Raw genomic sequence first — 15336 nt, forward strand, 5'->3', positions numbered from 1 at the left:
CACACCCACACACACCCACACACACGCACACACCCACACACACTGCACAGGACCCAGACTCTGAGACCAGCACACTCACCTACACATAGATAGATAGATAGATAGATAGATAGATAGATAGATAGATAGATAGATAGATAGATAGATAGATAGATAGATAGATAGATAGATAGATAGATAGATAGATAGACTTTATTTATCCCAAGCTGGGAAATTGCAGTGCAGCAGCATTACACACAGTGAAATAAGTGAAAATAAGACTATAAAGAACAAACTATACATAATAAAAATATAAAAATAGCGAGCAGTAAAAGGATTATATACATAACAATAAAATAGCCAAATAGTAAACAGTAGTAAAAGTATTGCACAAAAGGAATATCAAATGCAAATGGCAGTGAAAATAAAGTGTACCGTGACTGTAAGAACAAACTTTATGTAATAAAATATCGAAATAACAAGCAGTAAAAAATTATATACATAATAATAAAATATCAAAAGCAAACAGTAGTGGTAAGAAGTATTGTATTATTATTATTATCTTCAGCTGTTATTGTACAGTGTAATGGCACGTGGCAGGAAAGATTTCCTGTATATTTCCATGAAACTGTGGAAACATCTGTTGTTCTGTCATCAGCCTGCTGCCTTCTGCTAGTCTGAGAAAACAGACAAGACAGGTGTTACGCATCAGAAGAAATTAGTGAATAACTCGTTTACTAGTCAGCCAATCAGGCCGACGTCTATCAGCTGCTGAGCCGTCTTAACCAATAACGAACTAGAAATCAATCAGATGTAGCTAAAACTCTTCATTTGAATAAAAATGTTGTTTACATGCTGAAAAAAAACAGACAGCTGTGACTTTAAGGCTCTGCATCATCACCACCCACCAATGAGGGAGGACACTGAGTTGCTTAGCAACAGAACCCATACAAACAAAGTGTGCTCTTTGAGAGCAGCTTCATTAGAGAAGGAGCTCATTTATAGATGTTCTTACGTCACTTCTGATGTTTGTACTTTTGATTTAATTTTCTAGGTAATATTTTCTTGTTGTCAGTTTTTCTGCGATGGCTGAAATCATGCTGTGTGAGACGTTTGAGCTTTACAACCTCCTCAACCAGAGCAGGCGGGGGTCCAGGCTGGCAGAGATCAACTACCTCTGTTTGATTGGTGAGAGACGGGACTTACTGATGCTGGAGTCCGTGTGATCGCCTCATATGAGCTGGATTTGCTTTATTGCTCCGCTTTAATTCACTTTCACCTCTGCTGTATCTCACTTTTGTCTCTTTTCCAGATGCTCGTGAAACGCAGGATTACAGAATGAGTCACATCATAACAGCCAGAAACATGAAAACGGTAAAGATATCACTGTGTGGTCAGTTTCACGTCCGTCTGTCCCATCACACCCAGACTGACGGTGCCAGTATCTGAAAATAGTGGTTCAGTGGTGTAATCCACTACAACAGGAAGTCTGTTAAATAGATTCAGAAAGCAGCTGATCCTTCAAAACATCTAAAATCCTGATGTGTCCTTCACCGTCTCCCATTAAGAACAAGTTTACTGTCGAGCTGAATTCAGCTTTAGTGCATTTCTAGGATCATTGTGTGCCTCATGTGTCTTTCTCCTCCAGGATTCAGAGGGCTCGTTCCTCCTGCCAGAGGCCGTGGAGGTGGACAGCATGCAGCATGTGGTGGTCTACGATGGCAACAGCAGCTGTTTAAAGGAGCGAGGTACTCCTCTGACCGAGCAGCCCAACATGACACAGTAATGATGAGTTGCTGAGTTTCCTGTCGGTGATGCTCCCAGTGTGTCATTCAGCCACAGATGTCTTCACACTGTTGTTACTACAGCTGTTTGTCAGCTGGTTTCTGACTGTGATCGCAGGCAGAGCAGCTGAATGTGCCCAGGTCCTCGCCAAAGCTAGCCTCCACCCAGTCCGCGTCGTGAGAGGAGGCTTTCAGAGGTTCTCAGCTCTGTACCCTTTTTTAAGGACGGAGAAAGTCATGTACACCATCAAGGTAAGAGGACACACCTGTCTGCAAAGGTTCACCTCAGTCCTCCAGGTGGAACCCAGATCACTGGACTGGACAGAACTTACCATTATTATTATTTAAAAAGTCAGGTGATTTAATTGCTGCTGATAAATAAAATGTAAAATATTACTTGAGAATCTCAGGAGCTGGAAAACCTGAAGACTTATCCAGTGGAGGTCATAGCAGGACTGCTTTATATGGGGGACCAGGACCAAGCCATGGAGTCCAGTATCCTGAGAGACCTGAAAATCAGCTCCATCATCAGCATCTCACAGAGCGACACTCCGGGGTGAGGCAGGACTGCGTGTTTGAAATGTGATCAGAGTCAGTTATGAAGCTCCTGTGTCATGGCGGCGTCTTTTGAATCCTTTCTGATGTAGATCCACAAGAGGGAGCCAGACCATCCTCCACATCCCTGTGGCCAACTCAGCGGCGTCTGATTTGTATTCAAGTTTTGAGAGAATTTGTAGTTTTATTGGTAAGTCGTGTCCTTTTGTTCCCAAACAATCTGTTTAAAATGCTCACAAATATAGTCTCATTTATAGAAGCGTGACGTTAAATTTCAGGCATTTTACAGGTGGTTAAATTGTAATGGTTCACTGTAAAAGGTAATGGAGTATTTGAACTTCAGAACTGAAAGGTCAAAGGTCATGTTGGGGTTCAATGAACAAAGGTTTGAATGATAAAAAGGTTTTATGCAGCAGTGTAGAGATGATGCTGTGCAGTCCGTCCTGTGGAGGTTTTTCTTCAGTGACATCATCTCTCTTGTACTTTCAGATTCACACGCCAGCGTCGGCTCTCGAGTCCTGATAGTTTCCAGGTGGGGCAGAAGCCGCTGCAGTGCCGCAACCACTGCCTTTCTCATGCACCACCTCAAATACACACTGGAGGCAAGTGGGGTTCATTCAGTTTGGTGTCAGCAGCTGCAGAATCCAGCTAAAACTCGATGAAGTGTTTCTGCTCCACATCAGGATAAGAGCCAGAGAGTTTTTAAAGGCAGTTTCCTGTTTGCTCACAACATGAGAAATGTAAGAAATGTAAAAATGATGATTTGTGGTTTTGGAGGAGTTTTGTATGTGTTGGAACATCAGCTGATCTCTTGTCCAGCACTTCTGTGCACTGCGTTTGGCTGTGGTGCAGTTTGGTAGATACGATCAGTCAGGACGTGGGTTTGGTTGAAGTCTCTGTTCATCCGTTTGACTGAAAGCATCAGCTAAATAAAAGAGATGTACCAAATCAAAATAAAATGTGATGCTGCACACGATCACTCAGCCGAGCTGCTTTGACTGTTTCAGGAGGCCTGCAGGTACGTGCTCAAATGTAAACCCAGCGTGAGGCCAAACACGGGGTTTCTCCAGCAGCTGTCCGACTGGGAGCTTCACACCAGGGGAGCAAAAGTGACTGATGTCTCTGAGCTGCGTTTTTAATAAAGGCACCGACAGCTGTGGCAGTTATGTGGCTAATTCATGCAAAAAAAGAGCATAAGAAGCAAATCTGAGGCTCTGTATTGTATGTTATTGCTTGTGGCAGTGATGAAACCTACATGATGTGGAGGTCAGCAGCATCTTTCAAGCTTACTGCACTGAGCCTTGTTTCATTTTGTTTTCTTCTTTATGTCAAAATGACTCTTCAGTGACGTAGATGGAGGTAATCACCAAATGTAAGGAAACTATAAGGAACAGAGATGAAAAACAGTGACACTTGGTGTTTTCTGCGTTTAACGTTATTGTCACGCAGCTTCTGTGTTCTCGTTCTCTTGTTTGGGACTCATGAACAGTTATTTATGAACACATGTCTTTAGTTGTAGTTCAGTCCAACACAGCTCTGGAGATGACACTTCCCCCTTTCTGCAGAGTCACATGACATCAGCTCACAGGCCAAATGCCAAGTACTACAAACGCACTGCCCTCAAATTTACCTTGCAGGGGAGAGAGCGCGTTGCCTGAGGAGAACTGACCGACCAACCAGTGCAATTAAAATGATGATTTTTCTGTCATAGATTGGTCAGGACCATAGTTTGGAGCCTCAATACTTCCATAGATATGTGTCAAATCCTGCTAATGAGTCGTACTGTTGCCTGACAGCCCAAACTCAGGGTCAAAGTTTTGCAAGACGGGCTTACTGTAGGCTTCATATTTTGCAATTCCACAAGTGTTTTTTTTTTTTTTTAAAGGTCCTGGTGCTGATTGGCTGGAAGGAGGAGACAAAACTGTATAAATCACCAACAGGACGTTTGATTGGACCAACCAGTTGCAAACTAGCACGTCCAACAGGCACGACGCGCACAGTGACTGTCATCGAGTTTTGTAATAAGAACCATCGTCAGCTGTGACACAACTGGATGTTTTACATGAACTTCAGAATAAAAGCACACAGTTCTAATCCTTATTTTTTTTTTAAATTGAGCTGTAAGACAGTTGATTTAACTCGGTTCCACAAAGAACAAAGGAAAATATAAAACAGCGAATACGTTTGTTTTCATTATAACAGTTCCACATTAATTATTCATTGCATACCAATCTTATATCTGTCAGAGTCTTCTGATCATGACTTTTGGCAATGCTGAATGTTGCCCTTTTGGTAATATTGGCAGTGCAATAAAATATATTTGTCTGTACAGCAGTGACAGCCAGCTGTTAATATTTGTGTCAGTCTTTTGTCCACTATTAACTCTCTGGAATCACAGACAAACAGATCATAAGTCCAGTCTGGCGAGGTCAACAAATTATTTTTTCAATAAATTCCAAGAAAGTCTTCTTTGGGAAAAAAAAACAGGTTCAACTGGTGCACCTCCAACATCAGGTCAGCCAAACATGTGAAAATGGGCAATTTGTATACAGGCAATCATATAATTCAACATGTAAGAAGAATATAAAGAATAGAGTTTACAGCAATAAATGAATGAAGACTGCATTTTTATACTTGGGTTAAAAAGGAGCAGTTGTATCGAGAATACAAAGTTAAAACTTTTAAATACAACTAAATAACAGTCTCAGATTTTTGGACTCATCTCATCAATTATCATCAGGATATGATTGAGAAATGGCAGACCCGTAATCCAGAGCCATGGACACGCTGTAATGCTTTTATTATGAAGGCGCTGACAGGAAGTCGCGCTGTTTCTTCGTGCAGTTTGACAGCGATCCAACTGTTGCACAGCGGAACCTGAACACAAGTCCACCAGGAGTCTTCCTGCTGTCAGAGAACAACATGTTGTTCAGCCCGACGGGTTTAACGGAGTGTTTACGGGAATGGGAGGATTTAGAGAAAAACTACCAACAAATTCAGGTGAGTGAACCGGTGTGTCTGCCGCGTCCGCTACGGTCCACCTGTGGAAATGTGTCCAGCCCGGGTCCGTGGAGCTAACAGTCGGACTGGGTGGGAGCTGAGGCGACACCGGGGTCCGCCCGAGGCAGCTACAGATCGTTTTACTGTGACAAACTGAGAGAAAAAGCAAAACGCAGGCAAAGTTAGAGGACGGTGCAGTGTGGACAACTGACATCGGAACCATTGTCACTTTGTCCCAGTACGGGACTGTTTTGAGGAAGCACCCAGCTAATATCATAAATCTGTCAAACACATGGAGCGTGTCTGAACATGACTGCACGTTTATGTGCACTGATGGAGGAACTATTCATTTCCTTTATTTAGTAAAAATAATACTAATACCACACTGTACTAATACTCTGTTAGTCCTGCATGTCAGTTAAGTCCAAGTATGATACTAAAAGTTACATTATTATCATTCATGCATTCATATAAAAGCAGGATTTTACCGATAACTTAACTTTTCTGTGTCTTCTTGATCAACTGATTTATTGTTCGGTTTGTAAAAGCAGTGAGAAATGTCCTCACAGTTACCCAGAGCCCAAAGTGACACTTTAAAGCTGGAGTCATGGGATGTTTTTCATGAATAGAACAATAATTAATTTTCTGCCAGTCAAATAATCAATTAATCAGCAAATAGTTTCCACTGTGCTTTTATCAACTGGCGGGTAGTTTCGTTTCCAACAAAACATCATGTTTTAAAAGCTCTTCATCAGTAAAAAGTACAATACTTCTCTCTGAAAGTTCGTTTATCAAAAACAGAATATTAAACCAGTGTTTCACAATCTTTTTTCCTTTTGACCGCTCACAAACCAGCAGTGACTGTCTCATGTTTCAGACGAGACATTTAAAACTTTGTTTCATTGAATAACACTTCAGGATCAGAGAAGTCAAATTATTCAACATTTCACCCAAAAAGCAAAAATTATATTAAAGATTCTTACAGGACACTGTCAGATTTATCTCGTGTCTTGTTGGAGGGGCCTGAACCACATGTTGAGAACCACTGGATTAGACCTCATGCAGCTACGACAGGAAAATGTGACTTAGGCGTCTGTGCTGCCAGTCTAATGATATCATATGTAATGATATCTGAGCTACAGTCGTTTTACTTCTGATATTTTAATTTTTGTGTGAATGTTTGTGCACTTTAGTAGGATTTTTGCTGTCAGACTACTACTACTACTACTACTACTAATACAAAGTATTTTACATTGTTGTATTAGTACTTTTACTCAAGTAAAGGAAGTAAATCCATCTCCACCCATTATTATTGCTATTAGACTAATATTACCATGAAAGTCATCCTCTAAAAGAGGAGTATTTTCTCTGAAATGTACAAAAATAAAGTACCTGAGTAAATGTACTCAGTCGATTTCGTTGCACACTGTTGAATCCTGAACAGAAAGTGTGTGATTTAATGCAGCGGAGCATCACTTGCTGCTGATGTCAAAACACGATCACGGTTACAACACAGCTAATTGTGCAACTCTGTTCAGCAGCTGTGATGGCAGGTCACACGCTGAGAGGAAAACAATAAGCTGAGGTCTAAGTTTAGCAGAGCAGTCGCACCTCACGTCTGTCGACACGTCACTAACATGCAGCGACACCATCGAATCTGTACCTGTATCATTGAAAGTCTGATGACGCCTCCTCATTAAAGGATAACTTTCGTTTTTTACAACCTGGACTTTATTTGTAGCATTAATTACGACCATTTAGACACCCCGACAACGTTGGTGGCATTTGGAGTCGTTTTGAAGAAATTAGCCCCAGAGGAGCGGCGCGTATATCCGTATAATGCGAGTAATTGGGGCACCCGTGCGTAGCCTCTATAAACGCATAATCTGCGGCGAAACTCGTTCATATTCCAATATTTTGTTATGATATGCTGGTGCTATTCCCCTCTGAGCCCGTGGTGGCATGTTATCAACATCCAGTGTCTCTAGACAACTACTTCTGATGTGGATGATGTCATTTTCGAGCGCCACGCGCTGCGAGCAGCCAGTCACAACACAGCTAACTCTGCGGCAGTCGGCTAGTTTAGCTGTAGTTCGCGACTGTTATTTTTCACAACATGGATGAATATTTTGACTTTGTTTACGATGGACGTCCTCACCGTACGCGGAAGAGGAGCTCGTTGAAAGGAGGACGCGGAGGCAGAGAGAGGAACAGCTCGCCAAACAACAACAAACGGCTGCGCGTCCACGAGTAGACGGTAACTGGTGGTGTTCTTGTGGATAATGTTCATCGATGACAACAGAGGAGGATGTGACAATAAACGTCTGTATCACAACACTGGAGGATTTCCGCGCAATGATAAACCGGGCTGTGGTGGAGACGTTTTTTCACGTTCTTTCAAGTGAACTTGAAGACCCAGCCAAAGCCTGCAGGACCAAATGGGCAACTTTCGATTGAGTAAGTAGCTTACACACATGTATAGGTTGTTTATTTGCCTTGGTTTTGTTTGCCAGAAGTTTATCATTGCGCGGAAATCCTCCAGTGTTGTGACACAGACATTTATTGACACATCCAGACGCGTATCTCCTGGCCGCAAGTCCTACTCTGAGCAACAGAGGCATTCCTCCTCTGTTGTCATCGATGAACATTGTCCACAAGAACACCACCAGTTACCGTCTACTCGTGGACGCGCAGCCGTTTGTTGTTGTTTGGCCAGCTGTTCCTCTCTCTGCCTCCATGTCCTCCTTTCAACGAGCTCCTCGTCCGTGTACTCTGGCTCAAAACGGTAAGGACGTCCATCGTAAACAAAGTCATCGTCCACCACCTCAGAGTCGGAAAAATATTCATCCATTTTGTGAAAAATAACAGTCGCGAACTACAGCTAAACTAGCCGACCGCCGCAGAGTTAGCCGTGTTGTGGCTGGTTGCTCGCAGCGCGCGGCGCTCGAAAATGACGTCATCCAAGTCAGAAGTAGTTGTCTAGAGACACTGGATGTTGATAACATGTCACCACGGGCTCAGAGGGGAATAGCACCAGCATATCATAACAAAATATTGGAATATGAACGAGTTTCGCCGCAGATTATGCGTTTATAGAGGCTACGCACGGGTGCCCCGATTACTCGCATTATACGGATATACGCGCCGCTCCTCTGGGGCTAATTTCTTCAAAACGACTCCAAATGCCACCAAAGTTGTCGGGGTGTCTAAATGGTCGTAATTAATGCTACAAATAAAGTCCAGGTTGTAAAAAACGAAAGTTATCCCTTAAAGGAGCATTCTGGTGTTTGAGCCCATTAACAATAAATCCTGGAGTATTTCCAAACCCTGAAAGATGTGTTCTGTCCCCGTCGAGCTTTATTGTGGAAGATTCAGACACCTCCCACATTTGTTCGTGAGTGAAAGTTAAAACAGCTTCACGTGTTCGTGCTCTCACCTGCAGGACACCCATCGTCTATACAAACAGAAACTCGAGGAAGTGACCAAACTGCAGGACAGCTGCTCCGGTGCAATAACGCGCCAGAGGAAGAAGCTGAAGGAGCTCATCGCCTCGCTGAAAGGGTGAGTGTTGATCCGCAGTGTTTGTGCTTTAACGAACCTTGTAGTGGTCCTCTGGTGAACGTGAATGAAGGTCTTCAGCTCATTTAAAACACAGCAGCCCAAAGCTAAAAGATTAGATCAGACAGCTAAAATTCTGCCGCATTGCTCTGATTCTGGGTCGCTGGTCGGTGCAGGTCCTGGTTCTGGTTCTGGTCCATGAATGTTCTCCCTTGTTTAATAGCATTTTATTGAATTCAGATCCACTTATGTAATCCTTTTGAATCCCTGACTGGATTTTATTAGGTCTGCTTTTCATGTCTGAACACCTTCTGTTGACTGAGAAGGCAAAGAAATAACAGTTTTGACACGACCTGTACCTGCAGCCTGTGTATAATAATATTCTTCAAAGACACATTCAGACGTCAGCTGCAGCCTTCGCTCAGCGTTCACTCTGCTGTTCTGCTTCAGAGCCGTTCAGCTGATCAGATCAACGATTACGACACAAATCAGCGTTTAATGTGGAGATTCTTAAACTGAAGTGATCAGCTGATCGCGGCTCTGGAGAAGAATCTCCTCTCTGTTCAGAGAGTTTCCACAGAGTGACGAGTCTCTTCTCTCTCACAAACCGTTTCTGCCGTTTCAGCAGCTGAGTGAGCAGAGAACAGCCCAACTCTTCATCGGAAACTCCGTCAGGTTTAATGCCAACGAGCTTTTCACACAAAGAATTCGCTGTGGAATTTTGCTCACAATGAACGTAGTCAGAGAAAGTTCTGCACGAGTCAAGAATCATGAAGGGAAAACAGAAAATTACAATAAAAGATAAAAAAAATGTGTTTAAAATAAAGGTGATGGAAAGTGTTGAGTAAAGAATGTGTTCTCAGTATGAAGGATATATGTGCAGTGCTAAAAATAATTAGCCACAACTTGCTAAATTGAGCCATTATTAATTAATTGCTAATGCTAATTAGCTACCACTGAGCTAGTATATCTTTCCTTTTGAGTGAGCAGAGATAAGAGGTTTGATGAGAAACTCGTTAGCATCCGAGCTTCATGAATGTTGGAACTGGATCCAAAATGGACCGGGTTATCAGACCCTATCCCAGTTCATGGGTGGGAAGCCAGTGAGGGACCCTGTCCGTCTTTTTGCTGTAGATTTATGAATGAAAGTCGTTACCAAAGGCAACCCGAAATGTCTCAACAAACCGCGTTATGCTACACAATATTTTTGATTGATATTTGTCAGCCCATTGGGTCATTATCTATACGTCTACCGGGCAGCATCCGATAACAATCACGACAGACATGAGTTTCACATCCAGCCATGTTGTTTCCATAGTTACTTATTCCACAGGCTCAGCTGTGTTGGCTGCTTTAACGTTAGTCCTGGAATTAGCAGCTAGCTAACGGTCTGCTACTGGAGTAATGATGAGCGTATTCCTGCAGGCAGGAACGAGGATGTTGTTCTAACAGCGCAGCTACTCGCTGAGCTGATGACGAGCTTCCTCGCCAACATTAGTCTCTTTTGACCCGGTCGCGGTTTTCCCTCGAGGAGAGCCGGCAGGCGGACTGCTGCCGCAGAACCTTTCCGGTGTTTCTTGTCCCACCTGACAGCAGCAACCTCAGCATCCCTCCTCCTCCTCCCCCTCCTCACCATGGTGACTGATTGGTCAATGTTCAGGAACAGGTCATTCTGACATGCTGGTCTTTTCTTTGGGGTGTGGTGGGGCGTCCCAGACGCTGCACGACAGGTCGTTCAGTATGTCGCGGTACACGGGGAAAGACGCCTGATTGTTGTTCACGATCAGCCAGAAAATCATCCCAAAGACGGGCAACACTGACGTAGTCTGAACCCGACATTAGTGATTATGTATGCGAGCGCGTGCTGTGTTATAAACATGATGGTTTTTTTCATGATTAGATGCAAAGAAAATCATCCAACACCCAAACTGAGTCCAGAGGAGATGGACGCCATCGCTGACATCGAGGATTCCATGAAAGACAGAGCGAACAGTTTCTGTGAGATGGAAGCTTTTCTGCCGAAGAAGAACGGGTTTGAGTCCCTCCTCTGCTTCACTGAGTGTGTTTGACGGAGTTTAGAATACGTGTTGATGTTTGCGTTGTGATCGACCTCTCCTCTTCCTGTTTAGGTTGTACCTCACTCTTGTGTTAGGAAACGTCAACGTGACCCTCCTCAACAAACAGTCCAAGTGAGTCGCGCCCGCGTTCGTTTCCTCACAGCTGAGAAACGTCTGTCAGAGCGAAGTCGTGTTGAACGTCACCTGTGTTTGCCTCACCGAACAGATTCGCCTACAAAGACGAGTACGAGAAGTTTAAGCTGGTCCTCACGGTCATCCTCTTCGTGTTCTCCTTCACGTGCATTCTGTTCAGCTACAGGTAAGATCTGTTGTCACCTCGTTAATGTTTGCAGGGCAGGAGAGCACCAGGTGTGACCAGGTGTGACCAGGTGTAACCAGGTGTAACCAGGTGTCACCAGGAGTCACCAGGCGTAACCAGGCGTGACCAGGTGTGACCAGGTGTAACCAGGTGTGACCAGGTGTAACCAGGCGTCACCAGGTCTAACCAGGCGTCACCAGGCGTCACCAGGTGTCACCAGGTCTAACCAGGTGTCACCAGGTGTCACCAGGTGTCACCAGGTCTAACCAGGTGTGACCAGGTGTAACCAGGTGTAACCAGGCGTCACCAGGTCTAACCAGGTGTGACCAGGTGTCACCAGGTGTGACCAGGTGTGACCAGGTGTAACCAGGTGTAACCAGGCGTCACCAGGTCTAACCAGGTGTGACCAGGTGTGACCAGGTGTAACCAGGTGTAACCAGGTGTAGCTGCTGGATTCACTCATGTTGTTGAATTCTTTCCATCATTTGTGTGAGTTAGGTTGTGTGCTGTTGTTTCAGAGCCCTTGACGCCCTGTTCAACTTCCTGTTGGTGTGGTATTACTGCACGCTCACCATCCGGGAGAGTATCCTCATCAGCAATGGCTCAAGGTCCGCGCCCGTCCCCACTGTTACATTACAAAGATAAACCGGTCTCATGAGTCCTGAGCCAGATCCTCTTCAGGGACTCTGAGTTGACTCTTCGGTGTAATTGCCTTCAGCGTTGTGTGACACTGCAAATGAACACAGAGCTAGCTTGTAGCATAGCATCATAAACACTGCACGTCCTTCACTGTGGGTCCTCGGTGCTGTTTCAGGATCAAAGGTTGGTGGGTTTTCCATCACTACGTGTCGACCTTCCTGTCTGGAGTCATGCTGACCTGGTGAGTGATTTCTGCACGCCGTCGCCGTGAGCGAACATTCCAGCGCCGCGCTGACCGGCCGCTGTCTGAGCTGCGTTCTAACCAGATGTTGTGTTTGTGTTCAGGCCCGAAGGCGCTCTCTACCAGATGTTCAGGAACCAGTTCCTCACATACTGCCTTTACCAAAGTAAGAGATCCGAGCTGCGTCACAGTTCCACCGTACATGCGCACATTATGAAATGTACTCAGCGTGCTAATCAGCAGAGAGAACCGCTCGCTGGTTTCTGGTGGTTTTGGCTTCTAACATGTTAAATGAATAAATGTGTGACCCCTCATCACAGGATACGACCAGAGCGAGAATTACAACCTAACACAAAGATCTTTCTGTGCTAAAGGATTAGCTCTTTAAAGCTCCACCCCTCATCACCGCAGATCCAGTTTTTCACTGGTTCATATTCAGGTGTTTTTTTAACACCTGAAGAAATAAAAGTATCCGATATTTACAAAAAAAAACTCTAGAAAGAAGAAAAGCATAAGTTTGTGTAACAGGATTATTTTTTCTTCATGTCTTTGATCGTGTGTGTCGGTTCTGATCCTCAGCAGATGATTATTTTTCCTTCTTTATACAAACTGTGTTTATTTCTCTGTTCTGTGTGTCTGAGCAGTGTTCAGCCTCAGGAAACTGAGGTCAGTGCTAATTTAACGGCTCATCTTTTTGTTCTCGGCTCTCTTCAAAGGCTTCGTCCAGTTCCTGCAGTACTACTACCAGAGCGGCTGTTTGTACAGGCTCAGAGCGCTCGGAGAAAGGCACAACATGGACCTGACAGTCGGTGAGTTGGGTGTAAACTGCTCTCGGTTTCTGTTTGGACCTGAAGGGGGTGAAATAATCCGAGCAGAAGATGCACAGATGATCGACACGTGACGACTCGTTACGCAGTACACAACACGAGAGGACAAACCATGATGATTGATCATTTTGTAATTGATTGATAAGACTTTGGTCGGTACATTCTCCTACTACTACTTTTGAGTAAATGAATAAAAGCATCTGTTTCCTTGGAGATGTGTCACCGTGGTAACCCGTGCCTTGCAGTAATCCCTTGTCTATTTTATCTCATTATAATAACGATAATTACATAATTCTTTATGCATAAAGAAGATGTGTAAGAAGAAATGTGAACGTTACTCCAATGTTTTTTTCTTAATATGTAGCATTTAGCTTGTGTGAAATGTTGTGGTTAAGGTTGGTTTATTGCGATCATGTGTTCGACCGTGTTGGATTGTGGGATATCGGACAGATTTAGTTGTAGCTTCGCCAGCAGCTGGGTTGGAAATGTGGGTCGATCACTTTGTTCCAGACTGAACGACCAAAAACTACATTCCCATCAGCCTCAGCTGCGCTTTGTGTTTACTGCTAATTAGCAAATGTTAGCACTACTTCTGCTAAATATTAGCATGTTAGCATTGAGCTCACTCCTCTGTAGCTATGCAGGAGGAATATGGATGACATGTGTAGATTACGTTAATCTGATCTCCCGTCCTCTCCTGGTGGTTCAGAGGGTTTCCAGTCCTGGATGTGGAGAGGTTTGACCTTCCTCCTCCCGTTCTTGTTCTTCGGCCACGTGAGTAGACGAGAAGCCTCCCTGTTCACACATCGAGGGCTCGTTAATTAAAAAAGACTTTCTCTCTCGCTGTAATATGTGTGTGTCCATATTAGAGAGAGAGATTTATCATTACTATCCAAAGATTAAATAAAACAAAAATAAAAGCTAAATTCATCGTTTCAGAGCATCGCTGACTGTCGCCTGTTGCTCGTCTTTGCAGTTCTGGCAGCTCTACAACAGCATCACTCTGTTCAAGATGTTTCAGCTGCCGCAGTGTAAAGAGTGGCAGGTTTGTGCGCTCATCACCATCACGGTCCTTTAAAAACGTTTTGAACAGGACTCTCTAAGACGAGAGACTTTGAACAGATTCACAAACGTAGTTCAGGCTTTGATGTGTTTTTTGTTGATGTCTTAATATCTGAGCGAGTTTGAGAGTTAGTGGTTATGTTATTTAGTCATTTAGGCCTTTTGTTTTTTCTAGAAGATATATTTTAATATGTGGGGATAAATGCCCAGAAAGCCGTTTAGAAATCAAACAAAGGTTTTATGACTTCAGATAATTAATGTTGCACCTTTGATTTCGCACATTTTTTTGACAGCTGAACCTAAATACACTTAAATACCCATAAGAAGTACACATGAATCCGGATCTTGTGTTAAAGTGAGCAGGTAGCAACTGGTGGAACACCACAGTTTGTGTATTTATATTTGTTCTGTATTTTCTGAGGTTAAAAAGCCTCTTTTTTGTTTCTACCGTCTAGGTTGTGATGTGCGGCTGCTCCTACATGGTGCTCTTCATGGGAAACTTCCTCACCACGCTGGGGGTAGTTTACCAGAAATACATGAACAACCAGGACAAGTCCAAGAGCTTATAAGCCTGGAACCAGGAACAGGACAGACTCACCAGAAATCCTCTTCATGGAACAGAAACGAGCAGAGTTACTGCGGCTCTAATGTTCTCTTTAGAGCTCTTCATCCATGTCGTCCTTGTTGGCTTTTTACATGTTCTGCTTCTAGTGTCGGCGTCCTCCTGATTTTATATTTGTGTCAATGATGGTCGAAGCGAAGTGTTGTAGGTCGCACTGACCTGAAACACTGTGAGCTTGTTTCAGTGAGATCAGCTGCAACCCGAACGTGTTACTGAAAGTTATTTGCATGATTTTAAAGGAAGTCTATGGTTGTTACTCAGCAGCTGTATTTTAGCCTTACAGAAAAGCGCTTATTAAAACACTCCATCAAACTCCCTGTTGTGTTTGGTTTCACTGTTTTCCCTTCAAACTCCTCTTGATTTCACTTCAGTGATTATTTGAGGCTCAAAGACGGATCATCATCTACTATTGTACAAAAACACAAAGTGAGCAGACGCCTTTTTTCTTCTTCTCTACCTCATTAAACATCTCTCGACCCCTCAGAGTCATTTTGTGACCCTTCAGAGGGGCCGACCCCTAGGTTGGGAACCAAAGGACTAAGCTGCTGAACTTCACTGAATAAGCTTGTTAAAACTGGCTCCACTGACCGCAACTGGTGCATTGATTCATCAGTATTAATAATCTAATAATTTGATGCAATAATCATTATTAGTATAAGAACAGAATTCACAGTACTTTTACTTTTGGTAATT

At 43.6% G+C, this 15336-nt stretch overlaps 2 protein-coding genes across 2 annotated transcripts; both read left to right on the plus strand.

The window, feature by feature from the left end:
• Positions 1 to 1064: 1064 nt before the first annotated feature.
• On the plus strand, positions 1065 to 3457 carry styxl1 (serine/threonine/tyrosine interacting-like 1). Its single transcript, XM_041953012.1, has 8 exons — positions 1065 to 1167; positions 1292 to 1353; positions 1628 to 1727; positions 1882 to 2015; positions 2174 to 2319; positions 2411 to 2508; positions 2808 to 2920; positions 3326 to 3457. Exons 1-8 carry the CDS (start codon positions 1065 to 1067, stop codon positions 3455 to 3457), a joined length of 888 nt encoding a protein of 295 aa, XP_041808946.1.
• A 1719-nt stretch (positions 3458 to 5176) lies between these two features.
• On the plus strand, positions 5177 to 14949 carry LOC121617112 (ion channel TACAN-like). Its single transcript, XM_041952153.1, has 12 exons — positions 5177 to 5318; positions 8761 to 8879; positions 10777 to 10908; positions 11006 to 11065; positions 11160 to 11252; positions 11771 to 11860; positions 12067 to 12132; positions 12237 to 12298; positions 12849 to 12941; positions 13669 to 13733; positions 13936 to 14004; positions 14477 to 14949. Exons 1-12 carry the CDS (start codon positions 5241 to 5243, stop codon positions 14588 to 14590), a joined length of 1041 nt encoding a protein of 346 aa, XP_041808087.1. The 5' UTR covers positions 5177 to 5240; the 3' UTR covers positions 14591 to 14949.
• Positions 14950 to 15336: the final 387 nt, after the last annotated feature.

The sequence above is a fragment of the Chelmon rostratus genome, chromosome 14 (assembly GCF_017976325.1).
Source record: "Chelmon rostratus isolate fCheRos1 chromosome 14, fCheRos1.pri, whole genome shotgun sequence".
Taxonomy (NCBI): Eukaryota; Metazoa; Chordata; class Actinopteri; order Chaetodontiformes; family Chaetodontidae; genus Chelmon; species Chelmon rostratus.